Source organism: Solea solea, chromosome 17, assembly GCF_958295425.1.
Source record: "Solea solea chromosome 17, fSolSol10.1, whole genome shotgun sequence".
In the NCBI taxonomy this organism is placed as follows: Eukaryota; Metazoa; Chordata; class Actinopteri; order Pleuronectiformes; family Soleidae; genus Solea; species Solea solea.
Genome location: NC_081150.1, coordinates 10841623 through 10869352, shown reverse-complemented (window position 1 = coordinate 10869352; position 27730 = coordinate 10841623). Strand labels below are relative to the sequence as shown.

General features: G+C 41.1%; 3 protein-coding genes across 3 annotated transcripts; 1 reads left to right on the top strand and 2 right to left on the bottom strand.

Annotated features, from left to right (window-relative positions):
- Positions 1-176: 176 nt before the first annotated feature.
- Positions 177-5600, bottom strand: tmed10 (transmembrane p24 trafficking protein 10). Its single transcript, XM_058614354.1, has 5 exons — positions 5371-5600; positions 3725-3845; positions 3336-3409; positions 2028-2154; positions 177-1479 (listed from the first exon to the last, which is right to left on the bottom strand). Exons 1-5 carry the CDS (start codon positions 5545-5547, stop codon positions 1358-1360), a joined length of 621 nt encoding a protein of 206 aa, XP_058470337.1. The 5' UTR covers positions 5548-5600; the 3' UTR covers positions 177-1357.
- A 5546-nt stretch (positions 5601-11146) lies between these two features.
- Positions 11147-13734, bottom strand: LOC131443128 (protein c-Fos-like). The gene is made up of 4 exons (XM_058612502.1): positions 13408-13734; positions 12702-12929; positions 12488-12595; positions 11147-12369 (listed from the first exon to the last, which is right to left on the bottom strand). Exons 1-4 carry the CDS (start codon positions 13540-13542, stop codon positions 11692-11694), a joined length of 1149 nt encoding a protein of 382 aa, XP_058468485.1. The 5' UTR covers positions 13543-13734; the 3' UTR covers positions 11147-11691.
- Positions 13735-19019: 5285 nt separating this feature from the next.
- Positions 19020-22556, top strand: LOC131443761 (protein c-Fos-like). The gene is made up of 4 exons (XM_058613699.1): positions 19020-19205; positions 19575-19796; positions 20557-20664; positions 21295-22556. Exons 1-4 carry the CDS (start codon positions 19074-19076, stop codon positions 22009-22011), a joined length of 1179 nt encoding a protein of 392 aa, XP_058469682.1. The 5' UTR covers positions 19020-19073; the 3' UTR covers positions 22012-22556.
- Positions 22557-27730: the final 5174 nt, after the last annotated feature.

Genomic DNA, 27730 nt, shown 5'->3' with positions numbered 1-27730 from the left:
ATACACAATAAAAAAAACGCATTTTTCTCTTCTCCACACAAAATGCATTTCTTTTGAATGTAAATGTATCACTTTTTGTCTGACTGTGCACATGTGCAATTATTTTTAAAAAGTCCACAATTGCCCTTAGACCAGAATACCATCCACATGCAAGAAATGTGTTGACTACACATAACTAATGTAAATTCATCCAATATTTTATTGAATAAAAGCCCAACATAAATTTACAAAATGTATCAGTTAACATAAAAATCACTGATTGCGCACATAGCGCATGTTCCTCGTTAAAAATGTACCCACAACAGATGCCTTAATTAACCCCCAGTCCAAAACAATCGGAATATTAGCAACTCCCCTCACACTCTTGTAACCCAAGCCTCATAAGTATTTTCCCACAAACACAAGCACACTTAATGGATCTAGAATTACTGTAATTTTGAAGTTATATTTTGAAAGATAAATTTCACCAGTGTGTAAAGAAAAGTAGTGCATAACTGAATAGATTTTTGGAAAGCCTACTTTACACTTCCAGTCGAAAGCACCACTGCAGTCTGCAAGGAAAGAGAAAAACTTGCTCACAGAAATCAAGTAATGACAAACGATGCTGCAAAGTCCTGCCATGGAGACAAATTAAAGACAAAACTAGAGTGAATAGAAGTGACCTAATTTGTAAGAGAATATCACGCTGACTTACAACCCCCCCAAAATATAGCTGAAGAAGCAACTAAATAGCATTTACAATATGAAAACAAAATAAAAGACACTGTTAAATTTAGCAACCAAAATAGGGACGCAAATTAAGCGACATAAATACAGATGTGCAGTGGTTGACAATTTTCCCAAAGTAACAAACCACTTTTTCAAAACAGCCTTCACTTCACTTGCTTGGCATGGCAAAGAATGTGTACATCAACAGTAGGGGGAGAATACATTCACTCATGGCACTACCATTCAAACTAAGCACACAAATCGTCACTGTTCAACTGATTGAAGGGACACATTCTTATTCAGTGAGCTGCAACATTATAAACAGTGCAGAGAGAAATGTTAAGTACTGTGGGAGAAATACATATCTCACCAATTCAGTGATGTATGTCTCACAGTTTATTTCCCTCTACAGTGCTTTTCATGTTTCAAACTCCAAAATAAGCAGGTGAATCTTTTTTTTTTTCTTCTTCTTCTTCTTCTTCTTCAGAGGTCAACCTTGGTACTCTCTTACAGCGGCAAAAACTAGAATTTGAACCCCTCAGCCCCACTTGCTGTTGTTTGCTGAAGCTCGTCCAAGGAGGGTGGATGTTGGGATGTGTTAGCTGACCAGCAAGTAGTTTCTTCAAAAGGTAAAGAGCTATGAGCCACTTTACTCGATCAGCTTCTTTGCCTTGAAGAAACGCCTCAGGTAGAAGACCTGCCATGTAGCCAGTCCAATGAGACAACACATGGAGAATATACTGAAGTACAGCACACGTGTGTTGGTGGACTCTGGAAAGTGGTGAAACAACGAATGTTAGAAGGGAAACCAATCTGAAACATTACACAATTAAAACCTGTTGCCTCCAAAGAGAGCTAGAGTTTGGCTTGGGTCATATTTCCCATTGTCTATATGTCCACAGTGGTCTACTATGGTCCATGTGGCGTTACCGTCGTCATCATCCACCCATTCACACATTTGAAACATGTTCCCTGTAGCACAACACTTACTAAAGACGCTTGCTTGGGGTTATATGAGGACATCTACTATTATCGGCACATGTACAACAATCACTCAAAGAAATAGAGACTTATGGGGGAAAATCCCTGGAGAGAAATCTACGCTACTGGAATAGAATGCAACAGGCATGCTTGGCTCGTAAGACTTTGACACTGACTGTAATTTTAGTATGCATGAAACTGCATTTGTGTGTGTGCATGCAGAAACAAATAGTAGCTCTTTGTGGACATGGAACAAGGAAACAATGACCGAGGCCTGAGTAATTAGCTTTATCAATTTACTTCTTGTGGTTACTTAACATTATGCGTTGTATTCTTACCATTGGTGTCCCGCATCTCCTCCTCTCTCTTCTTCATGTAAGCAAAGTCATTGACAATGGACTCTGACAAGTCCTCCAGTCGCCTCAGCTCAACCTCAAGAGGCTTCAGCTTCTCCACCTTAGCGATCTGTGGGGACAAAACAGAGGCCACTAAATCCTCTTGAATGTGATGCCAGAAAAAAACCTAATGGGCATGAGGTAAAATTACAATTGAAGCAGTGTTGTTGCAAAGTTTGCTCAGCAGATGTCACTCTTGACCATGTGAACACCTTGGGTTTACACCACCTGTGTTTGGCCATGCACTTATCTTGTGTAGACAGGTGAGAATGAGTCCCTTTGAACTCTGAAGTAGCTGAATCACATAATGTAAGATCATCAATAAAATTCTAGTGTAAGTAAGGACAGTGACCCTTGCATTGCATCAGCATCATAGATATTGCTTAATAAAATCTACCAGACATGTAAATGAACCCTGGTGAGCAATCAGTGAAGAAAAACTGGATTCCAGCTTCAGCCAAGTACACATTCTCAAAACCAACAGGGCGCAGGGTTCCAGTGAATTAAAAAAAACAAAAACAACTGGCACACCTGCTCATATTAACACACTCCTCTACAAAGGTTAATATACACACCTTTCTGCTGACTGACATAACCACCTCACATCTCATTCAATATACACCCACGTACACACTCAGCATAAAAAGGAACATCATGTTCAATGCACCATGTGTGGAAGGAGGGGCAATTCTCAGCGAACAGACTTTATCAATTCTAATGAAGTGTTGCCCGAGACAGCCAAGTTGTAGAACTACTAAGTAATGATGCACAGCAGTGTGTCCTAAAGCAATGAGATACTAAATGATGTGTGGGCAATGAATCACAGCCATTAAGTCTACTCTTTATAAAAGTAGCACACCTTGATATTAGGAATTTTTCACAATTTACCCCTGGTAATGCCACTGGTAAAGCAAAACATATCTGCATTGTTGCTTTTAAGAACAAGAGTTTAGTGTGACGTGAACAAATCATACTGGATCGGGAAAAGTCCTTCACAGCTCAAACTGATTTGTTCATTAGATTAAGTTAAAAATTACAGGTGAAGGTTTTGCATATTACATGTCATTTTATTATATTAATTTGAGTTGTCTGAAAAATGTACCCGTCTTTTTTTAAGACTCTTAACTGAACATATGATGCAAAACTCCTGCTCCAGGACCACTGTCATACATCCGCAGTTAAGAAGCTAGAAGAAGACTCCCTCTACATAATATTTAAATCTCCAAAGGCACGCATGCAGCTTCAACTTACCTCTTCATAGTTTTTGGCTTCCACACCATGTTTCATGTCCAGATTGACCAGCTGGTCAGGCACTCGTCCAGTCCCTGATTTAAAAAAGCAGAGCTTTCTAACATCAAATAAAACTACCTGAAATAGAAATTTTGATTTTTGGCCACTCCATCTGTAAACACAGTCTATTTCAAGAGCTACTGAAGGAATTGACTGATATTCATATACATGCCAAAAAGACTGTACATTATTAATCAATATATATTTTTTATATAATAATTAAACTTATTCTTCATGTGTGGTGACAACTGCTTCATGATTTATGTACATATTGTTTCAGTGATTTGCCTCTCAAAATTAAAGGTTCTTTGAATAAGTAAACTTAATGTCTGCATGAGTAACACACTTACCCAAAGGTGATTTGCTTTCAAAGCACACCTCAAACATGTCATAGTCCTCTGTGGTGAATGCAAACTTTCCTTTTGTTGCATCTTCCTTGGAGTAAAGCGTGTGACTAGAGGAATCTGTGATCTACAAAGTTGAAAAATATAATTAATGAGTCATTATTGACTAAAAAAGTTGCTAAATATATATCATAGGCATGGCAAACTATTGACCCAAAAAAAATGTGTGATTCCTATGACAAGTGTAAAATTTAAAAAAATAAAATCAGCTTTCCAAGAATGACTGGAAAGATGCTGGCACACCTTATGGCACTTAAAAACAAGTCACGAGAACTGTATCATGGCAAGGCAGAGAGCATTTTTAGATTAAAATAATTATTTTACTCCTTGCACAATTACCGCATTGATGAAAATACGATACAATCAACTTATGAGTGGAGGGTTTTTGCAATGTGTGATAACATCGTATATCTTCCCATGTCTTATTTGTGAATGAGTCTTTAAATATTTAGTGGGAGGGGGAAAGAGCCGTAAGATATTTGTTTCGCAGACAGGTTCGAGCATCTTAAATTTGATCATTTGACTAAGATTTGCTGCTTTACACCAATTAAAATTATGGTTCAGTGAAGTTTACAAGCTACTTTATGAGTTTTAAAGGGAGTTACAAGGGAAACATCAACTGCATATGAAAACTACACATCAATAGTCAGTAGTAACAGCTGGTGCAAAAAACAATATATATTGTGACTTTATTTTCCTTCAATAACAAAAAAGAGAGATGTTGCCTCCAGTGTCATACGTTTCTCTTTCTATCATTTGCCATTTACTAAAAGTTAAAAGCCACTATTAACTTCCACAACCTTTACAGTAATATCATCCAGCCCTACTTAAATTAAAATAATAATATTAATCAGCACCAAGGAACTGCAGTCAATAAGACTAAAATATTTAATTAAAAACAATAAAATAAATGTACAAGTCTGGCAAACCATTGATGTTGTTCTTTGATAGCTGTTACAACATTGCTAAACTCTTAAGCAAATAACGTACTGGCCAGTTGGGAATGTGAGGGCAAACTCCCCCGAATGGTGCACGAAGTTATACTATACATGTGTTATTATTTCTTAATAAAACACGGAGCAGAAACTGCACAAAACTGAAGAAAGCTAATGTGCTAATGCGGCTAGCGAGTGAATGCCAGCTGAATGGAGGGTTAAGACTGACGTGTAATAGCAGCAACGCCGAACAGATGGTCTCGTTTCACATGAACATAACACACAGCTGTGGAAAAGGACACGCACACTCAGTGACACAACAAACCTTAACGTGTGACAGAGAAGTCTAACTTTGTGTCAAAATGCCAACTATGCCTTTAAATACACTAAATATTGATGTTAACGCATCCGTTAGCTAGCCGATTAGCTACCTCAACCAGGAAGGCGAGCTTTTCCGGGGCCTACGTTAGCTATCATATGCTAACGAATTTGTCCCAGATTACAGCCGAATGGCAAACATTTGTGATATTAAGTGCGAATTTCACTTGTCACTGCTGCCTTGGCTAAACAGATGCCCATATAGTGAAGTCAATTCGACTTCGACACAATCCAGACCAGGCTTTTAGCCGCAGCTTTAGCCGCAGATTGAGTGCTCACCTTCAGATTAGTTTTTGTGTTCGACTGTTCGGTGATTTCATACTCTCCCGTGACCAGGACGTCTTTGTGGATCTCCTCCCGTAAACACTTTCTTGAGTTGACCGGTAAAAAGAAAGAGATGGAAAATACAGATTCAATAAGAACCGGTAACAGCAGTAGCGCAGCGAGTCGAGCCATGGCTGCTGTCCCTCAACCAACCAAACCGTGCCAGCCTACAGGCTTATGCCGAGATCCAGCTCACACAACCGGTCTGACTGGGCACTCTAGCACCGCCACTGGCCTGGAGGTAAAACTGCGTGTCAGACAGGGTTCTCACTCTCCTAATGAGGTAACGATGAGGTCGAATTATTTGCATGGTAGGAGAAAAAACCTGTTCGTGTCGTAGGTTCTCTGCCTGTCAAGTCAGTGTTGGACTATGATAAAAGCTTTGTACTTGCTTTGTACTTTATGCTTGATCTGTAAGTTTTCACAAATATTCATAACTACAATGTCCTCTCTTGTGCTTTTTTCTTTGTATAGCTGTGAAGAAGAACCTGCCGACTGACGGACCAACCAGCGAGAGTCCCACCTACCTACCTATTGATTAGGTAATCAATCAACCTACGATCAACCTACGTTTTTGCTGATTACCTCCCTTCCTTCTTACTGACCATTGGACCAACAGATAAAACTACCTTCTTAATGATTACCTACCTGTTCAACCTATCTTCCTACTGATTACCTACTAACCTACCTGACTACTTACCGACTGTCAGACCTACCTACCTACCGATTATAGACATGCCTTAAAGAGTACAAACACAGCTCCCCCTGTAGCCACAGGTTCTTATGTCAATGCATTTTACAGATTTCTTAACATACAGACACCCCAGATTATTGCACTGTCTAACATTACCAACAAAATTCACTATGGTAATCAAAGTTCTGGGACCCACTTGGAACCTAAGGCCAAATCAGCCATTAGACCATTCAAAAAGCACAGTGTGGAAAGATTTGTGGGAAGGTTGGAGTTTAGTGTCATTAAAAGCAACATCAGGTTGACCAAGGGGTTCAGAATTTAAATTGCACACTGAGTTAGGGTGGGGGGATACTTTTTAAACGCGGATTGACAAACAACTGACCCTTTTTCTGGTTCTTAACTCATGTGATGCAGCCAGGTTCTTTATGACCGAACGTTATATGGGCTGTCATGTGGCTTTTTATGGCCTGTTGTTTATATTTTGTGTCGTAGTTGTCAGCTTCTTTCAAGATTGAATAAATAATACAAGTAAATAATGCTTTTATACGATTAGAAATCATATATTTTTTCATATTGTTCCTATAACTGTTCACACTTAGCTCACAATTAGATTTGTATCTAATATTTCTGCAATAGTATGTGAACGGTAAATCCAGATTATCAAACAGACATATCATACTTCATTCTGGCTGGGGTGCTCTGAAAAACCCCAAAAGCTATTATTTTTCTGTCAGCAGCTCAAGGATTACCCAATTACTTATGACAGAGCTGTCCAGTTTCCAGGGAAACATCCTTGTTGCTGATCCTATGAGACGCGAACATGCGGCTGAGTGGGGAGTCTGGCACTAAGTGAACAGTAATTATTAGATAGAGAAATCCCTCAAGTATTGTAGCTAAGTGCGTCAAATAACGTCTAAGAATAGTATGTTACACACTCCTCCTCCTCCTCCTCCTCCTCCATGTTACAGCGCTTTAAGACAAAAAACTTTATATTCATAAATGGCTAATTAACATTTTCACATCCATTTATTTATGAATGTCATACCTTCTCATTCAATATTACTCGGTTTATTCAAACATTGCTTTCATTCCTTTTCAAGGGCAGTATAATTGCAGAATAAATAATTCAAGGGTTGACACACAGACAGACAGTGAGCTACTTGGAAATCTGATTCAATAAAGCGGCCATTGATTAACTAACTTTTCGTCACCTCTGGCCACTGGTTTGGAATTGTGTGTCATTTATGACCGTCCTACATTACGGATGTCCTTAAATGAGCGTGCATGCTGATGCCAGTGTCTACACGCCCTTCAGCTGACATCTGTCTGTCTGTATGTGGGCTGCTACTTCTGATGAAATTGCAAATACAAAGCTGATTATGAATACATAGCGTCAAACCCAGGTTTGATTTGTCATACACTGTTGCACACCCATGAGCCATTGTAAAAGAAATTTCATAGTACAAGCCCCACTTTGTCTCTTGGGGCATTGTCTGTTCAATATGTGCCTGTTTGTGGGGTATTTGTTCGTTTCAATGGTCACTGTTGTCATTACACACATTTTTACATCACACACAAGTACAGATATTGAAATAATGAAATAATAATGACATCTTAAGATAACGACAGATTGTAATAATTCAGTCGGCATTGTGTGAGATGAGCCGGAAGTGGCTCTTTAAGCTATATATCTGTCACATTTTCATTGTCGTTATACAACCCGAAATTGCGAGGTCAGATGAAGGGTCGTTCACCCACCACAAGACAGCTTTATCCAGCCCACCACGTCATCACGGGTTACCTCAAGTTGACGCTTGCTCAGCTTGCTAGGCAGATCTAAGCTGTGATATTAGCAGGTGTGACGAAGGAATTAAAAACAGAAAAATGGTCGAAATCTGTTCAAAGTCTGATACGGTGAGGCATGACGAGACAGAGTTACTGCAAACACAGACCAAACATTTGAGTTTCACACATTTAACTAGTGAAACACGGTCAGACTTTTATTTAAGGCACAGGACAGAGAATCTATCAGTGAGATTACATTATCACAATAAAGAAATTGTATTTTCACAGCATTTTGACATTTAAAATGTAAATTCCATGCAGGTTGCATATTATTCTTTCTTTAAAACCGTTTACTTGTAACCCTTCACTTGCTTCACTTCTGTGTTGTGTGGCCCTCTGGAAAAACACTGTTGCCCACACCTACTTTACCAAATAACGTGCCAAGTCTGAAGCCGTTACAGGCAGACAGACATCCCTTGCATTTATAGATCTATTCTGTGTCTCTGCTGGAGCTGACATGTGCGATAGAACACACAGGCACATGGAGAACGGCGTGTGCTTTGTCGTGTGCTTAATTAAATATAATTTGGCATAATTGTAGATGCACCACTGAATATCTGTATCACTCTGTCGCTCAGACAAACGCTCTGTCACAGGGGGGGGAAAGACATTTCAAGCAATCTTTCTTTCTTTAGACTCCCGTATCCTTGACAAAAGAAAGGTATCAGGGGACGAGTTTCTCTGAATTCGGAGCCAATGCCACACTGATTTCTTGTTGTCGTGGCACTGAGGCGAACTCAGCTGTTTCATCATCACTGTGCTCACAATTAAACCCAGGGAGGGATCTCTGTCTGCCTCTCCCTCCCTGCTATCCTCATACACTCATCATTTTCTCTTGTCCTCCCACTCCTCCTCTCGCTCTCGTTTCCTCCTCTCTTTTTCTATCAGGCGAACGCTGCCTGGTTCCTCCCCTGGGTTGCAGCATCGACGCAGGTTGGCGTCATAGTGGTCTAATTTTACCGCTGTTGATGCTGATGTTAAAAGAAGCAATAGGCACCTGCTATTTCTGCTGCTACCCCATCTCCCTGAGGCCGGCAGAAAGGTATTAATAGACAGCATTATTAGGGCCTGCATGGTCGCACTTAGGGGCTTAATTGGGGGAAATGGAGCCGTACTTATGTGCACAGGAAAACACATAGATACTCAGAATTCAGCGGTTATGCAACCACGTAGCAGTGACAAAACAAGACGCTTCTGTGGAAACATAATCCAAGCGTTGTAGTGAAACGGGGAGGTAGCTGGAATAGTGCAACTTAACTTCTATAAAGGATAATAAATGTTTTAATCTTTTGATTTGTGATAAGTTCACTGTGGAAGAGGAGGCCGACAGGAAGTGACACAACCGCTGCCGATATCTCGGCCGTGTTGCACACAAGGGTGTGTTCAGACTGGAGTGGTTTAAACGTCAGCATATTTCACTTAGTGTGAGAGAGTAGTCTTCCATTCAGAGTGTCCCACATGTGCACGCACGTACACACACACAAGCATGCTACGCACTTCCTGTGTAAAACCATTAGGCAATGTGCTTTCCAGTGACACTTTAAGTGGGGCAATATTGATAAAAGGTGGAATGAGCAAGTGAGGTGAAAGAATGACAAATACAAGGGAGCGGGAGGATTTTTCTTTTTTCGGAAAAAAAAAAAAAAAAAAATCACAAACTGCGTAACAAATGCACTGTTGCATAATTGGCATGTTTTTTGTCCGTGCTGCCAAATAACGCAGTCATGGAACATCCACTTGAATAAAGCCCAAAATTTGAAATCTCTGTCTCAGTGATGTCTTCATGTTTAAAGATAAGTCATCTAACTAACCATTTCCGGTTAGAACAGGAGTGCATTCGTGTGTACAGAGCTTAACATGCACAAGAACCCCCCCTTACATGCACCTGAGGTTGCACTTGTTTGTTTAATTGCAACTAAAACAATGATAATGAAGAAGACATGTCTAAACATTCAGACGGAAATGGGCACTTTATTAGGTACACCTGTTCAACACAAATATATGATCTCTCAGCATCAGAATGGGGGAGAAAGGTGATGTAAGTGACTGGGATTCTCAGAGACAACCCTCTTTAAGATTTACAGAGAATAGACACGATAAAATAAGACAATATCCAACCCAGTTGTTCTCTGGGTGAAAATGTCCTGTACGTGTTACCACTCCTGCCACTGTGACATGTGTACCTAATGCAAATCATAGTGCATCTACAATTAGTACTCATTCTTTATTAGCAACAACTGAAAAACTATATATTATTATGTGTGAATTATGTTCTTATGATATTCCAAATTAGATACTTTCACATCATGTTCAGATCTTACTCTAACCAGACATTTTGATGTGATGTAGACACCTGTCTGTCTGTCTGTGCTTCCCATCAGCTGTGGATTTACTGTAGAGTGTGCGTGGCGGGGAAATAAGAGATGTAAGAGAAAACCACTCTGCAGAGAATCACCTCCAGCTGTCTGCGAGCTCAAGTCCACTTCCAAGAAGCGCTAATGAAGGTCAGGTCCAGACTGCAGTCTGTGTGCTTGAACCACTCATTTCTGAGGACTCGGTTTCTCTGTCTTTCCTTCTCTGTGTTGTAAATCACGTGCGACATTGGAGAGAGTGAAGTGAAACCTATCGAGACCACAGTAAGAATGAAACCGACGTCTATGAGGTTCAATGTAACCGAGAGTCAGAGCGCGAGTCGTCATGCAGCGACGAAACATTACAAAACCAATCACCTCTATTTCCTCTGTGCAGCAGAAAATGTCACAAACAAGACCCAGAAGAAAGAGGGTGTCTCTTACTGCGATGCACGTCCGCGCTCCACAGCCAGACAACAGCCCGCCTACTACTCCATATTTGGGCATGGAAGTTTCAACGTCACCGCGCTGGGATTGCAGAATTTAAAAAAATAAAAATGGAAAGAACGCACTGACGTCAGAGCCCTGACGTTTAGTTATCCTTGGCAACAGACAGAAAATAAATAGAGCCAGTGGAGGTGCAAGAAAAAAAACGTCTATTCCTTATAGAGACTAATTTTAGACGCAGTTTTAATTATGTGTTATGACAGAGCTGCTGCTCTGTTTGACTATAATTTACACATATAGACAAATGCACATGTTTGTGTGTGTGTGCATATATATATTTATATATATAATGGTAATAAGGAGATCCACAGATAACGGGCCAGACAAAGTGAGGTGAATTTAAATATCACTATAGTTTTTTTTATTTACATCTCTTACAAACAACATTAATTGTTACTCTGTGTAAAAAAATAAATTGAAAATTTCATAAATTAAAAGCACTAATGTTTTCACAGAAAACTTCATATACTAAGATAAGACCACTCAGACCATGGTTAAGACAACGCACAGCAGTTATTGTTTTGTTTTTTTCTTGTTTTTGTTATTTTCACAAAAGGTTCACAATTACTCTCAAATTTCCATCAACCAGAAAACAAACTGGATCAATAATATAGCTATTGCTCTGAACACACATCAACACTACAACAATGTTTCTCATCTAGCACCATTTAAATCATATATTAACTTAATTAAATCACTAGGTGGTATTAGTTAAAACATGCTTTTTAACTTGCTACATTGGTGTAATAGGCAAGTATAGATAAAGGCAAATAATGTAGTAAATAATTTTGTCCATTCCATAGCCCTATGATCTGCACATTTGTCTCATACATTGAGAAAAACGTGCTTGGTCGGAAGTATTATTGTTTCTGGAAGTCTTTAGAGGGCCAGCAGGGTGGGTGAGCTGAGGGAGTCGGAGGACTGGTCATTGCTGCTGCTTCCTCTCCTGTGGGCGACGCCACAAGTGGGGAAGGTCTCCGCCTCAGGGAAGCTGAACACAAATGAAGAGGTGTAGGTGGTGCAGGAAGGGGTGCAGGTCACCACGGGCGTGCACAGGGGCTCAAAGTCGCCAGTATTGGCCGAGTTGTGAAGCGGCTCCCAGTCCTGCACCGTGTACAGAGAGTTGGACAAGTCGACCTCGGGCACCGACCGCGCCGTCGCCATCTCGGTCTTTGCCATCAGGTCCAGAGATTCCTCCAGGACTGAGGCGTCCAGATCCGCCAACTTGACCGTGCTGTTGGAGACGGTGGCAGTGGGCAGGATGGAGCTGCTGCTGATGCTGCTGCTGGAGAAGATGGAGTTGGAGGTTGAGGTGAATGTTGGCTGCCCTGAAGTGATTGAGGTGATGGAGGTCTGTGTTGAGGAAGACACCCCAGTGGTGAGGCAGGACTGGGGAGGAGAGATGGAGACCATAGGGAAGTCTGTGTCCAGCTCTGAGGGGATTTTGCAGATGGGCTGATGGGCAGCCAGAATGAACTCCAGCCTCTCCTTCTCCTTCATAAGATTGGCAATATCATTCTGAAGGTTGGACTTCTCATCCTCCAGCTGATCAGTTTCCTGAAATTGTCAGAGAAAGAGAAAGGGGAGGCGTTAACTTGGCTGTTGGATTGCATTGCTTTCCATCTTGATGATAAATACGTGTTGATGAATAATGATAAATCAATAGGGTACTTACAGCTTGTAGAGTGTCTGTAAGCTCTCGCCTCCTGTTGCGGCATTTTGCTGCAGCCTGCTTATTCCTCTCCCTGCGAACCCTTCTCTTCTCGTCCTCCTCGTGTGAAATCTGCACAAAAACAGGCAACAGTTAAGACTCGAGCTCTGTGACATGACGCCGCAACAAGGAACTTGTTTGGTAAGACTTTTGAGTCACACGATTGAGTAGTAATTACCTGTTCTGCTCTGCCTCTCTTGGTTGAGCCGTGACCCTTGGATGCTGCGGACCTCATGGCTGGTCTGGTGTAGGCAGGACTCTGGCTGGAGCTGTAGGGATGAGCTCTGTTAGAGGGGGCCACCGAGGAGATGAGAGGCTGGACCATCCACTGCAGGTCTGGGCTTGTGGAGATGGCCGTGACAGTGGGGATGAATGAGGCACTTGATGCTGTCAGGTCTGTGAAATCCTGGAGGGAATGAAGCAAAGAGAGGCTGTCAGTGCATTTGGTAAACTTTAAAAAAAAATAAGGAGGAGGGAGAGTGTGCAGCACTGCAGGATGTGTGTGAATGAATGAATGAAGCAGAGAGAGGGACTATAAAAAGCTGGCCGATTTAAAAATATCCCTGTGATGTCAGCTATGACGTTACATTCTCCATTGAGTTTCCAGGTGGATGAATGAAAACTGCCTCTCACTGCAGGTCACCGTGCACACACTGACTTAATTATTTCACTTGCTTGTTTTGATTGTTTGTGTGCAGTTATAGCACCTTTATTATCTAGAAGTTATTTAGCTGAAGACTACAACTGTCCATCACTGCATCTGCAAACTGTCATATCATTCACAAACTTCTCCTTGTGTCTTGCATGCCAAACAACTACGTCTTAAATTATGATGTCACATATATCCATATAATGAAATAATGAAGAATTTTCAGTCGACGTACCTGAGACTGAGGAGAGCCCATGCTGGAGTAAGAGCCTGCTGGTGACGGGTAATATCCCACAGTGTCCGCGGACGGGGACGCGGTGCTGCAGCGGGAGGAGGAATCACACTCCGCGTTGAAGCCGGTGAACATCATCGTTCCCAAGAAGACGAAAGCAAAAGAAGGAGAAAACTGGAGGTCCAAGCAAACTCTACTGTCAGGTTGTGTGTGAACTTGAGACGAGTAAAATCCCCTTCGGTAGGTTTGTGAGTTGTTAAGTGCTGCTCCCGCTCTGTTCTCTCTTGTTGTTGCTCTGTGAGTTCACTCAAAGTTTGTCTGCCAGTTCAGGAAACACGGAGCGTTTATATAGCCGGTGAGACCTGCTCTGTGACGTCACAACGGGGAGTGCTCTTCGTGCGGACACCGAGGGAGGGAAAACACTGAAAACAGCGACTTTAAAACGAGTAACACCGCTGCTACAATGTCAAAATACACTAGACATCTAATTCACACTATGTTTGTGTGTCGTTGCACCGCGAAAAGTCACATTTTAATCGTGTTTTCTACGCTCACCCCTGAAGGAATGGAATATTCCAGAAACGGGATCCCCAGTACGTCATATACCAAATATGGTGCATCCTGTAAAAGGGGCGGACTCTGCTCGGAAGCGCACATTCCGAGTTTGGCGGACAACGACATGACGTTATGTAAGACAACAAACACACACACGTACACACACACAGGGCTGCTGTGAAAAGTGAATAAAGTGTGATAACGGTCAACAAAAGCTCATCCCACACCCAAAGTTGAATATTTTGAACGAAGTATAACAAACAAACAAACAAACAAACATAATGAACTGCTACACAGTTATCTTTGCCATGTTATTCTTAAACATATCATTATTATTATCCACCTATATGAAGAATATGTTTCACATCTTCACTGAGATATAATTATATGGGGTTTCAATACAATTTGTGAATTATTTTGTATGATTTACTGCAGTTTAGTGGCTTTTGCTGAGTCATTCAGTTCAGGCAAACTTTATGACAATTCTTATTACACAACATAAATGTGACACCAAAACATACACACACGTACACACACTATAGTATAACAAACACATTCAATTTTCGCATATAATGAAAAGAGTTTCGAGTTTGACTAAATATTGAGTCAAATCCTAAATACCAAGCACCATTGAAGATTTAAAGATGCTGATTTGAAAAATGCACATTTCAATTTAAAAAAACAAAAAAACAAAAACCTGTAGCCTAAAGCATAGGTTATGTTCATGTGTAGGCACATCTTTAAACCGTAATTAATAACCGTCTTTTTCAAGTGAAACTCTCTCTTATCTACTATCAAATGTTCTTTATTTTATTGGAAGGACACAGAGGAATGTGTGTTAATTACCACGCCATGCAGAACTGTGTGCAAACACACACCATAGATGCATGTCAGTGCAGACACACTTACGTGTGTACTCTTCCTCCAGGCACTCATTGTACCTTTGTGTGCGCAATTGGGTGAAGGTGTGTTGGGTTGCAGAACGAGCTGATAACTGGTTTGTGAAGTGTACTTTTCCACAACAGTGTGAGCAGTGTTCAGACTTGCCCACAACAGAGGTGTTTCCCTCTGCGAGGAGGAGTGTGGGAGAGGGAATCCTCAAACCTCACCCAAGAGAAAACACATGAATTGACTTGTAGCTGCTCTTATTATTGTTTACCTGGATTACTCAGTGGCTTTACAATATAAACAACTTTAATTACACACACATAGAAAACTGTCTTTAGATAAGTTGCCAACTGTAGTTAGAATTAACTTCATTCATTGTAAGTGTTATTTATTGAAGTGATTGCACATTCACATTTTTGCTGATGCACCATTGTGTTTGTAGTTGTATTTGTTGCAGATTTATTTGAATGCATAGCACATAGAATGTCCCACAAAGACAGACATCATTTCAATATTCCACAATCTCACCTTGTGTTATATTTCTATTTTAAAAACATGACACCTCCAAACTATTTTTAAATTAAATGACCACTTCACTGTGTCAATGTGTCGTTAATAAAGGTAATAAAGTGCCAGTCATTGTGTCATTGTGTGAAAGTTCTTCAAAGTAGGTTAAAGGGGCAGTGTCTTAATTCCCGCGCTCGTGTTTTGTTTAACATTCCTGGTTGCCGAGGCAACACTCCACCCCTTCGCGTCAGTGACGTGCTTAATTTGCATGGCAACGAAGATCGTCTGTGTTGTGACGACGGGCCACTCAACCACGTAAAACGACACTCCCACGATATAAAAAAACACGTTATTGCGTCAACCGAAACATCTGGGTGTGGGGAAACAGTGTCAGAGTGAGAGCTCCTGTCAGACAGATACTCTCTCCGTGGAGTCAGTAACCGTGTGTGTGTGTGCAGTGAAAGAGGACACCAAACAACCACAGCAGTGTCTTCTGGGTTGTTTGATTATTTTGTTTGAGTGGTTGGCAGGAGCAGCCAACCAGCGACTCTGACCTGAACTGTGTGTCCTGAACAAAGTGTGTTTTTAAGTTGTTAGGATGCAGGAATCAACAGAATACACTGAATTAAACGTGCATTTGTACAGAGATGTGTTTGAAAACGTTCCTGTTTTTTTATCCAAGTTTTAATTCTGCACTTCTTACATGGTTTTATGTTCTGACAAATGATCTAAATCTGAATTAAAATGGATGGTTTTATTTATTCTGCTGATGTCTGTGACCTGTATGTTGCCTGTTTTATCTGGTGACACTGTGAAGCACTTTGTCATTTGTATTTCGCAAAGTACTTAGCAGCAGGACAGTGTAGTTTTATACAGTGCATTTCTGTACAGGAAAAACTACCAAAACAAAACAGCAGGAAACATAAATGACACAACAGGTTTCAACTGTTGTTTGAAAACAAATTCAGTTGGAATTAAAACAGAGACAACAAACCATAAAATAACATTACAACTAATAAAACAGTTATATAACAGTTAACACAGCTTTTACTACACTTTTCAATGGGCATTAAAATAAAAAAAGATAAAAACTATAAAAACAACATTACAGCAAACAGTTTGTGACAATTTCATTGGTAATTCACACAATTTTAAAACAGCTTAAATGGGAATGAATGGAAACAATTTAAAACTGTTTCAAAACAAAGATAAAATCATAAATTAGGATAGAAATGATAAACATCTTGATTATAACAAGTAAATATATATATAGATAAATAAATAAAATACATTACAGTGGAGATCATTCAAAAGTCCTGTAAATAAAACTGAATAATAATTAATAACCATTTCCTTATCTGACTGTTTATTCTATTGATTAACTTTATATGTATTTAATAATCTTTAGGCCATTAAATGTATATTATAATTATCTTGTTATAACACAAGCCATTCTCGAGCAGCTGTGAAGTTAAATCCATTTACCTGTTTTACATGAACTTTGAACGTTGACGTCACAGAGTCTAAAAATAAACCTGCAGTCTGTGTGCGATCACGCTCAAGTTGCTCTGATGAGAACAACAAGGCTTTGAGCTGTGGCGCAGGGCGTCTGCAGTTGTATGCGACCTTTGACCCCCACCACCACCCACCGCCTTGAAGCGCTCAGCGGCAGCAGTAGCAGAGTTGACCACCATAATGATGTGCCGGTAAACGAGCTCAGAGGGGGGGAGAGACTGCCGGGAAGCAGAGGGGAACGCAGCCCCTCTGAACACAGCGACGCCCCCCTCTATTCACCATCCACTCCTTTCACTTCAGTGGATCTGTGACGTCACCTGAGACCTAAATATAACATTTTCACCCACTTTTCATATAGAGGAGCTGATGAATGCCGTGCAACAAAATAATGCTTGCATAATAAAGTGCACCAGCCGTGGGAACAGAATCAACCAGTTAAAGGTGCATTTATAGAAAAGCAGCAACTATATGTGATGATATACATGATATTATATTATATAAGTAGCAGATGTGGGTTAAGTGCAGTGTTGGTCCTCCTTTATGTTTCAACAATAGTCTCATGTGTCTGCTATCACACACACACACTGGTTTCCATTACTTCAGAGGACATTGCATTGACTTGCATTCATTTCCTGGAGACTTACTCACTACATGGCCTAATCCTAACCCTGAACTTAACCTTAACTTAACCCTGACCTTAGCAACTTTGTAACATGTCCTCACCCAAAACATGTAGTTATTTATGTTATGGGGACTTGGTCTTTCTGTCCCTATAAGAGAGACAAGTCATCATAATTTGACCATGTAAACAGATTTAAATACACACACACAGGAGCTTCATTTTAGCCTGTTTCACTTTGTTTCGTGACTGATGTGTGAATGAGTGAGGGAGGGGGTGAGTGGCACACACACACACTGGCTTCCATGACTTCAGAGGACATTGCATTGATTTACATTCGGGGAGTAACTCTAATATTAATCCTAATCCTAACCTTAACCTTAACCTCACTCTAAAACATGTCCTCACCTTAAAATGTAGTAATTCACCATAAGGAAGACAGTCCCCATCATGTGAGCAGATTTAGGTCCCCACAACATAAGGAATACCAGACAAACACGCACACACACACACAAGCTTCTTTTGTGCGTGTTTCACTTTCTTTTGTGACTGATGTGTGAATGAGTGAAGGAGGGGGTGAGTGGGACACTCACAGTCTATGTCCTTCTGCGCTCCGAAGCGCCCCCCGCCCTCCCCCCTTCGCCACATTCTTTCCCCGGAAACACCATATATGGTTCGACTGGTCCATTCTGGTGATTGGCTGCTTTTCTCCAACGACAGTTCTGTTGCTGAAGTCCTCATCATATGCAGAGACAGGTGAAAAGTAGTGGGATGTATTTATCACTATTGACTGTACAATCACCCTGTGATGTGATGAGAGATTTATGCATGAATCAAATCATCATCATCATCATCACAAATGATGAGTGGGTGAACTTGTTTAAAACATTGTATTGTAGCCGTGATATAATCCATCAGCATTGTTTCATAATAGGGGAACAGTTAAGTATTGAACCTTGTTTCAAATGATTTATTATTACCATATATAAAAATATTTATGGAAAGTAATAATAACCTTGTCTCACGCGCAAGGACATTTCTGCCAACACACTTGAAATGCGTCTCGCGCACACAACGTGCACATGAAGGGGAACATGATGTATGATGCAGATGCTGCATACATGAAGTGACGTAGTTCATTCACGGCGGTGGGCACCTCTCGCAGACGGGGGTGTCGCTTCACGCGCGCGCGTGCTGTTTTCACGTTTGCGTGGATTAAACGCGTTTTCAAAAACAAAAAAAGGGACCTCTCATTATGGACATTCGCACTCCTCTAAGGTTTTTAAATGTCAAACTGGAAAACACCTCCTTGCTCCCCCCCACCTTTCCCCCTCCCTCCCTCCCTCCCTCTGTGAAATGGTTCAGTCTCACCACACAGATTTCATTCATAAAATTCCAGCTCACTATAAAAGGCGGGCCTCACTATATGTGAACAGTTATCATCTATGAACCCGGCAAATGGAATACAAGTCTGCGGTTTTTTTTATAAATAAAATCTATCTAATTTAAAAGGAGAAAAGATAAACACAGTTATTACTTGTATTCAGTGATATTTAAAAAAAAAAAAAATAATTTAGATGACAACATGCATCCAGACTCCAGCTCTGAGTTCGACTCATCGTCCAGCTGCAGCACAGCATCGCCTGGCGGGGACACCCCCGGCTGCAGCCTGCATCCTCCCCACTGGCTTTCATCATCAGTGGACAGCAGCGTCAAGGTATACAGGAGCAACCCGGCATCTATCAAATAATCCCACACGGAATCACATCCTGCAGGATAATCCATGCATTGTTAATTAATCCATTTTACAGACATCATTTACATCTTAGGTTCATTGAGAAATGATTCCACACAAACACATAATGCATCAAATAATTCAGCATCCAAACTGAAAATATTACACTTCATGTCTGTGACCTTTCGTTTTAGAGTGACGATGATGATGATGATGATGATGATGATAGGTGAAAGGGATTTGAAAAAATGCACAGCCTGTATTGATTTTGGACATTTTTTTTCCCCATGATTTGCAGCTAAAGGTCGCGTGAATTCTTAATATCACATGTGTTTTGTCTCATGTCTCCAGGACAGTGACACCAGTGCAGCAGACACCTTTGTTCCGACCGTGACTACAGTCTCAACCTCGCCTGATCTGAGGTGGATGGTGCAGCCGGCAGTCATCACATCCGCCTCTCCGTCACGTCCTCGTGCCAGGACCAAGACGCGGTGCACACCGCCATCACCACCTCCACAGCCTTCAGGTGCAAACAAGGCGAAGTCCTCCAGCAGGAAAGCACAGAAGGAGCAGGTATGAAACAAACAAACAAGGGTGGGGGAGAGGAAATATACATAAGACGTGCTCTACACATTCGCACTGGGGGAAAAACAAACTGACAATACAAATAGAAGAATGTCATAATAAATACATACCAATAGAAATATGAACACGATGTGCAAATGTAATAGGAACATGGTAAACGTGCAGTGTCAGGCACTTGTACTCAGAATATAGATTATAGGCAAACACAATAATAACAAAATATCAACATTGAAATATGTAAACAGCTATCAAATATAATAATAAAATACAAAAAAACTCATCTATAAAGGAATAATATATCAGTATAACCTAGTAAACCAATCAATCCGAATTGCTTAGTTCGTAGTATCGCGATATTTGAACATGTGTTTTTTACAGTTATGTAAAATTAAAGTAGTGAGCAGCAGCAGCAGCAGTGTAAGTGACTGCAGGGAGAGTAAACTGTCTAATTGGTGCCTTGAGTCATAATTAGTGTTGGAGTAACGAGCCCCGTGTGTGTGTGTGTGTGTGTGTGTGTGTGACGGACGAAGAGTTGCATAAAACGCGCGTTCACGTTGCTGCAGGCTCGACACTGTGGTGGCGCAGCATTGTAACGCCTGAGCTGAAGCCCAGAGTATGTCTGCAGCAGCAGAGTCAAGTCAGCAGCATTTTCTTTGGCAGGCGACATTGTTGCTGGAAAAAGCCAAGTGCTGATGCGGCTCGACTCAGCAGAATGCGCCTTTAATAGACTATTTGTGATTGATTTCAGTCTTCCAGAGAGGAGGAGGAGCGGCGGAGGATCAGGAGGGAGAGGAACAAGATCGCTGCAGCCAAGTGTCGTAACAGACGGAGGGACCTGATAGACACGCTACAAGCTGTAAGTGTCGAGTTTGATCAAATCAGAGCGAAAAACAGTCACACAGCAGCACGCGCGCGGTCACACCACAGTCTTAGTGTGTGTGTGTGTGACTTCACACCTGCACTGATTCATGTGTTTAAGGGATGTAAATATACTCATTTGCATGTGTAGTCTCTACAGGCAGGTGGATGGAACAAGATAAAACAAAGGCTTTATACAGACATGATATTAAAGGGCCACTTCACCCCAAAAAAACAACCTTTTTTTTTACTAATTTCCAGAGATAAATGTGTTAGTCGTCATCAGACAGTGGACCTGAGACACGTGTCTCATTCCCACAACAACAGAGGAAGTTGGGAGCGAAGAATCTGTCAAATCTCATAAATAAATGAAAACCGGCCAAATTTAATCCGACTGTAATAGAATGTGAAAATGGTAAGGTGGTGACTTATAAATAGCCATAAATTGCATTTGAGTTGCAGTAAAAACAGAATCTTCGGACAGGAAAATTGTAGAATCGTTGGTGCCCTATTTTACTTGAGCCCCCTGAATGAAATGTGTGTGCACACCCCTGTACAGCAGAGACGGGTGCAGCAGCAGCAGCATTGTTTTCAAGCTTCTCTTTTCTTTCCTTCCTCCGCACCTCAGGAAACCGACCAGCTCGAGGAGGAGAAGTCCGACCTCCACACGGAGATTTCAGAGCTGCTGAAGGAGAAGGAGAGACTGGAGCAGGTCTTAGCCTCCCACAAACCCTCCTGTAAGCTCCCTGCAAATAGTGCTGATGATGATGATGTTGATGTTGAGGAGGAGGAGAATGAAGATGGCGTCAACACAATGCTGCAGGATCCCCCGACCTCCCCACAGCTGCTGTCCATTATAGAGGATGGAAAAACACCAGGGAGCACAACAACAGTTGGAGACACCGCGATTGGCCAAGACATGGACGATGTCCCTTGCTTTCCTGCCGCAGCCATTTTGGGGAACTCCAACATCCTCCTGTGTTCGAGCGCGGAGGACGACGACCTGGAGGACTTGAGAGGAGATGACCTGGACGACCTGGTGCCCAGCCTGGAGATGGCGGTGACCTCTGAGGCGCCCGCGTCCGTCCCCGACGTGGACCTGAGCGGCCCCCTCTGCCTCTCAGACTGGGAAACCCTGTACAAGTCCGTGGCGAACGACCTTGAATCTCTGAGCACACCGGTCATGTCTTCCAGCCCCACTTGTAGCAATTACCGCACAGTGTTCTCCTTTAATTACTCTGAGATTGATGGCTTGGCTGAGGGCTGCGAGAGCTTCAAAGGCAGCCTGGGAGCGTCCGAGTTAATGAAAGATAGTCTTAACTCTCCCACTCTTCTGGCCTTGTGAATGGGGAAACGAGCGTTATGCAACGGTACTGTAAATGTATCACAATCAGCCAGCAAAATCTGACTCAAGTAACCTTTTGTAGTGTGTGTTTTGGTGTTGTGCAAAACCCGAACAACAAAGGTTGTGTGTGCGACACAAATGTTCTGTGATTTCTTCCACGCTGCTGCTGCTGCTGCTGCTGCTGGTGCAGTGAGACGAGACTTTGTGCTGGTGTCAAAAATGCATGCAAATTACATGTCGCGTGTTCTCCAGAGTTTTTAAAAAACCAAATGTGATGTGAAGTTCAGTCATGCTCAATAACCTATACTGTGTGTGTGTTGAAAAAGTTGTGTTGTGACAATTGAACAAATAAAAAGAAGAAGAAGAAGAAGGGTTATACATGTGTAGCACAATGTCGCTGTAACTTCATATTTTCTTTTTAAAAAAAAAGTCATATTGTGTATTTTATCAAGATGTATTTTATGACATAGTTTATTTTTTTACTTATAAAAAAATATGATCAGATGCAAAAATTGTATAATGCTGGAAATAAAGTGAGACAAATGCATACAATGTGTTGTTGTTCGTTGACTTAATCAAATTTAGGGCCAAATACAACCTATGGAACCATAGGTTATGTTAGCATCAAAGATAAAGGTAGCAGGTTGTTGCAGAACACACACTGAGAGACTGTCATCACACATTTCTGACACTGACATTATACTCACATTATATTTGATCACCAAACCTTTGAACCTCTCATGGTCCGACTTCACGTTGGCCATATTTAAAACTGTAGTGCAAAACTCACTCACTCGTCTTCTGCCACTTCATCCTCCACATGAGGGTCACAGGGAGCGCTGGTGTTTAGCAGGGTTAAGATCTCATGTTGACAGCCGACATTCCCACGCTGCACACGGGAAGTGATTGAGGCGGCAGCAACATATTTCCTAGTAAAACAAGATGGCTGCAAACAGGTTGGAGTACAACTAAGAGAAGACGGAATCAACAAGAATGCAACATCCGTCCATTTCCCGGTTACCTGCAGGGTTCTGCTCACAACCCCGAACTCTGTTCAATCGTAAATATCACACGTTTAATACTTAGGATTTGAATTCGGCAAATGGTGAAGCATCCGATGATGTTAAAATAGCAGGACGCAGCGTACAAATAATGTCACACGAAGGCCAAACAGAGGCAGAATAATAATATCATCAACCACAAAATTCACCAAGATGTACGCACTGCACCTTTAATCTCAGACAGCACTAACTCATATAATATACTAAACTGTACACCAGACTTTAAAAAGACTGCATTATAAATTCAGTAACAGCAGTGAACCTCGTGTTTTACGATTCTTGATCGTTTGAGTCTGTGCATGTGGATGAAGACTATGTGACGTGCGTGACAGATTATTTCAGCTCTGTGTGTCTCTGCAGGTGTCACTGTGTCTATTTTTAGGACGCAGCGTTACGCAGAAAAAAAACGTACATTTTCACCCACGGCGGACGGAGTGTTTAAAATGAGTGGGAGCAACAGCTCAAACAAACAGCAGCTCAATTATTTATTCATTGCTCGATTTCGGCTCCAAGGGAATCCGATCACACAACAGCAGCGGCGGCGGCGGCGGCACAGTGCGTTCTGTGCGTGACGTCAACACGCGAGTGCCGTTTCGTCGCACTTCCCTTGACCATGTTTGGGTAACTGCAGTTGTTTTGTTGCCATGGCGAGGGTTGTCATAATGTTTCGGGGCGGGGCGGGGCCGGAGCGTGTTACCGGAAAATGTCGAAGCAGCGCCGAGCGGGAGAGAAGCTGATCCAGGACGCGTGCCTGATGAGAACGGGGTCTAAATGTGCAATTTATCCGGGCCAACGACAGCTTTAACGGAACACACAGCGACAGGACACCGATGCCCCACAGCCGGTGTGATTGTAGCAGCGAAAACAACACAACAGGGGGCGCACTCCTTGTAACCACATCTAGCACAGTTGAGTTAGTGACTGAGCAGCTTCGAGAGAAGTGCAGTCTCTGTGGTCGTCTGTAGGGGGAGCTACAGAGCGAGGAAATGACAGCACCAAAACATGAGAGCCTCTATCTCGACTCATGAGTGACACACAAACATCTGTACAGATGCATTTTATATGGATTTTAATAAAATATAATAATTCTTATTAGGATCATGGTTAATTTAGAGTTTAGTACAAGCTCAAATGTTGACATTTGCTTTCATTATGCTGGAAAATAAAGCTTTTACTGCTGATTAAAGATCTGGAGGCAGATTCCCTAAGATGTCAGGTGTCAGGTCTCCCTTAAAAAGTAGGTACTTACTCTCAATAGTTTTTTCCTGATTAAATAAAAGTAACATAACTAAATACATAAATAAAGTAATAATAATAATAAACTGCACTACCTGTGTTAAAGCACAACACACATTCTGTACATCCTGATGACAAAACATCATTTTACATTTAGTGTAATACTAATAATCTTAACCTCAATAAGACTTTCCTACAATCACTACTTTGTTCAGAATAAATGTGTAACCCCACTGCACGTGGTAATAATATCTAGTTAAACTCAGGGAACAGCACAGTGCAAATCATGTGTACAACTGGAAACACAAGATTGGAGAGTTGACTCATATTAGCGCAGACAGACTGTTTGTCAGTATAAACAGTTAAACCAATTACACGTCAAATTGTACGTTACAAGCGTCATAAAACTATAATTATTACTATTATTTACAATTAAACTCAGAGTCTCTGACAGCCTCAGTTGACACTGTTGTAGATGAAAGAGTGGAATTATCTCCTGTGAACTTACACGACTAATGACGTTACATGTTTAAATGACGGTTACAGTGTTCTTGTGTTTGTTACTTTTACAAATACTTTATCACTGTACTTAAGTACAAAATTCACATAGCTGTACTTTACTTTGTTAGTTATATTTCTAGCAACTTTTACTTTTACTCCACCACATTTCCTCTAACTATCTTTGTTACCATCAAACACAATCAGAAGAAGAAGAAGAAGAGTTGGTAATGGTCTGTATTTATATAGAGCTTTTCTAGTCTTGATGAGCTGCTTTACACTATAGTTCTGTCATTCAGACAATCGCACGCTTCAACATGGGGTTAAGTGTCTTGCTCAAGGACACATATAAGACAAGCAGAGCCAAGAATTGAATCCGCAACCTTCTAGTTGAATGACAACCCGCCCTACCACTGAGCCACCATGTCTCAATCTTAACTTTTAATGTCATATACATTAAGACTTTAACTTAAGTAATATTATAAAAAAGTGACTTCGACTTCTACCAAAACTGGTTAAATTTAAAGCTAACGGGTTAGTTATTAACTGGTTATGGTTCAGGTTAAGTCTTACAGTGTACAGTGTCCTAAGAAGAATAGCTGTGTGTGTGATGATGTCTTGGTACCTATTTTAGAGCGATGAAGGATGGGCCTGTCAACAGCTCTGATGTCTTCTGGCTTCAGTGTCTGTTCAGCACCGTGAGGCGTCTCATCTCCACGGCCTGTTTCAGAGTTGTAAAATGTCACATACGGAGTTGTTCACAACCAAACATCAAGCCACAGTGAGCTGAGGGTCAAGAGTTTCTTTTTTTTTTAATTTCGAGCCGAGGTACGAGATCGACCGCCTGCCTATGGTGCTCGAGGAATTATCTGTGCTCTGTTTCTCTGACTGAGAACATCATTTATGTGTGTATTTTATAGTTTCTTCCTGTTCTTTTGTTGAAGTTGTTTTTTTTGTCGTGGAAATATCCAACAAATCTCACATTTATTTAAGGAAAAATCAGGTTGTTTCAAATGAATAAGAAATAATAAGAATTAAAATAAGATCACTGCTTAACCAACACTAAGACATTTGTTTTTTATAAAGAGATCAATCAAATAATACATTAAAATCAAATTAAAATAATTGTAATGCTGAATAAATCAATTATGTGGAGTAAAATGTGTTGTTTGTTCATATTGTATCACATATTTCAGAGTTGTCCTGCAGGGGAAGTACAAGAGGCAGCTGTCAGTGTTGTGTTATTACTCATTTTAATTATGTAATTAGGACACTGGCAAATACATCCATTAGATTTATAATTGATTAAATTGAGTCGAAGTTACAAACAGCTGAAGTTGAGCTGTTTTTGGATTTTATGGCCTGTAAATTTACATTTTGTAAATTATGTTGTAAATAGATATTTCAGTCCCCAGAAGGTGGGACAACAAACACCGTTATCTGTATCATCATCGTTATTATTTCATTAACTGTCGGGATTTTACATCAAAGTTTGACTTGTCGCAGCAGAAAAAGCACAGACATAATCGAGCTTATGTCGCATGTAATTTGTAGTTATGTGAAACTGTCCTTAGTGGAGAAAATAAAGTCTGTGGTTAAACTTGGTCAGATATAAATAAGAAGGTTCTTACCACATAAGTGACTTAGGTGTAAAATAAGTGGATTAAACCTAGATTAGGTTTGTATGTTATGAGCTAAACATAAACAAAACACATAAAAGGGGGTTTTAATGTGTGAAGGGTGAACTCCTTCCCTGCGGCGATGTTTCACAGCTGAGGTAACTCTACCTTACTCTCACCCTTCGAAACACCAGCAGCCTGTAATATGTCTCACATTGCATGGTTACAGGCGCTCCATTCTTCTGTTATTTGTTGTTTGCTTAGTGTTTCCACCTCTGTTATCTCATCCTCATACACAACTCCCAGCCACGCCGTTTCCTGCTCGCTGTGATATTTCCAGGGAAGTGTTATATTTACGTGGATAAATCAACGTCATGCGGGGTGTGGGAGCTCTGGGTCACCGAACTCCCAATAATGCTATGAGAGAACAATCTTGTGCCGGTGCCAGAGATAGTGATGATATCAGCTGGGACGTGGCACCACCCGTGATACAGCAGGGGGAAAAAAACAAAACAAAACATGATCTTGTGAGGTGGTGGTACTCTATATTTATTCTATCATACCATTAACAAATATAAAACTGCAATTCTTCGTGCAGGGAAAATGTACTTTTTATAGCCTTTGATGAATCCATTTGTCACGGTGCTAATACAGTAACCCTGGGAGCTTTTACTCAAATGGAAACTGGATCAGGAGGAGGAGGAGGGGCTGACATAGTAACTGACAGACTACTGTTGTTGTGAGAGGATGATGAGGAGGAAGAAAGAGGGAGGTTTAAAGTCGGCCGCGCCACACGATTGGTCGCACAAAGTGACTGATTTCTGTGAACGGATTCAGCCTCAGTCCATTAAAGACTTTGTAAAGTGATAAAAATATCTCTTCAAACTAAGATGTGTTATTAACCACCGTGCGGAAGATGCTAAATGTTTAAAAATGAGGTTTTAAATCATCTGCTCTGTAATGCTGGGGGGGTGTCCACTGGAGGAAACATACACACACTCATTCATTCATTCATTCATTCATCCAATGTCTATTGCTTGATCCTTTATTGTCTTTTATGTGTAACTTATGCATTGTTAATCTTTTTATTGTTGCTTTTGTATCTTGTGTACTGCACTTCATCCCTGTGCTTTAAAAATGTGCTTTATAAATAAAAATTGTGCACACCTGATGAGAACATGCAAACTCCACACAGAAAGGAACGCCGGTCAGACCGGGTCACCAACCCCAGGTTCTTTTTGCTGTAAGGCAACAGTGCAAGCCACTACTCCACCATGTGCCCTAGTGGGGACTGTTCATCAGTGT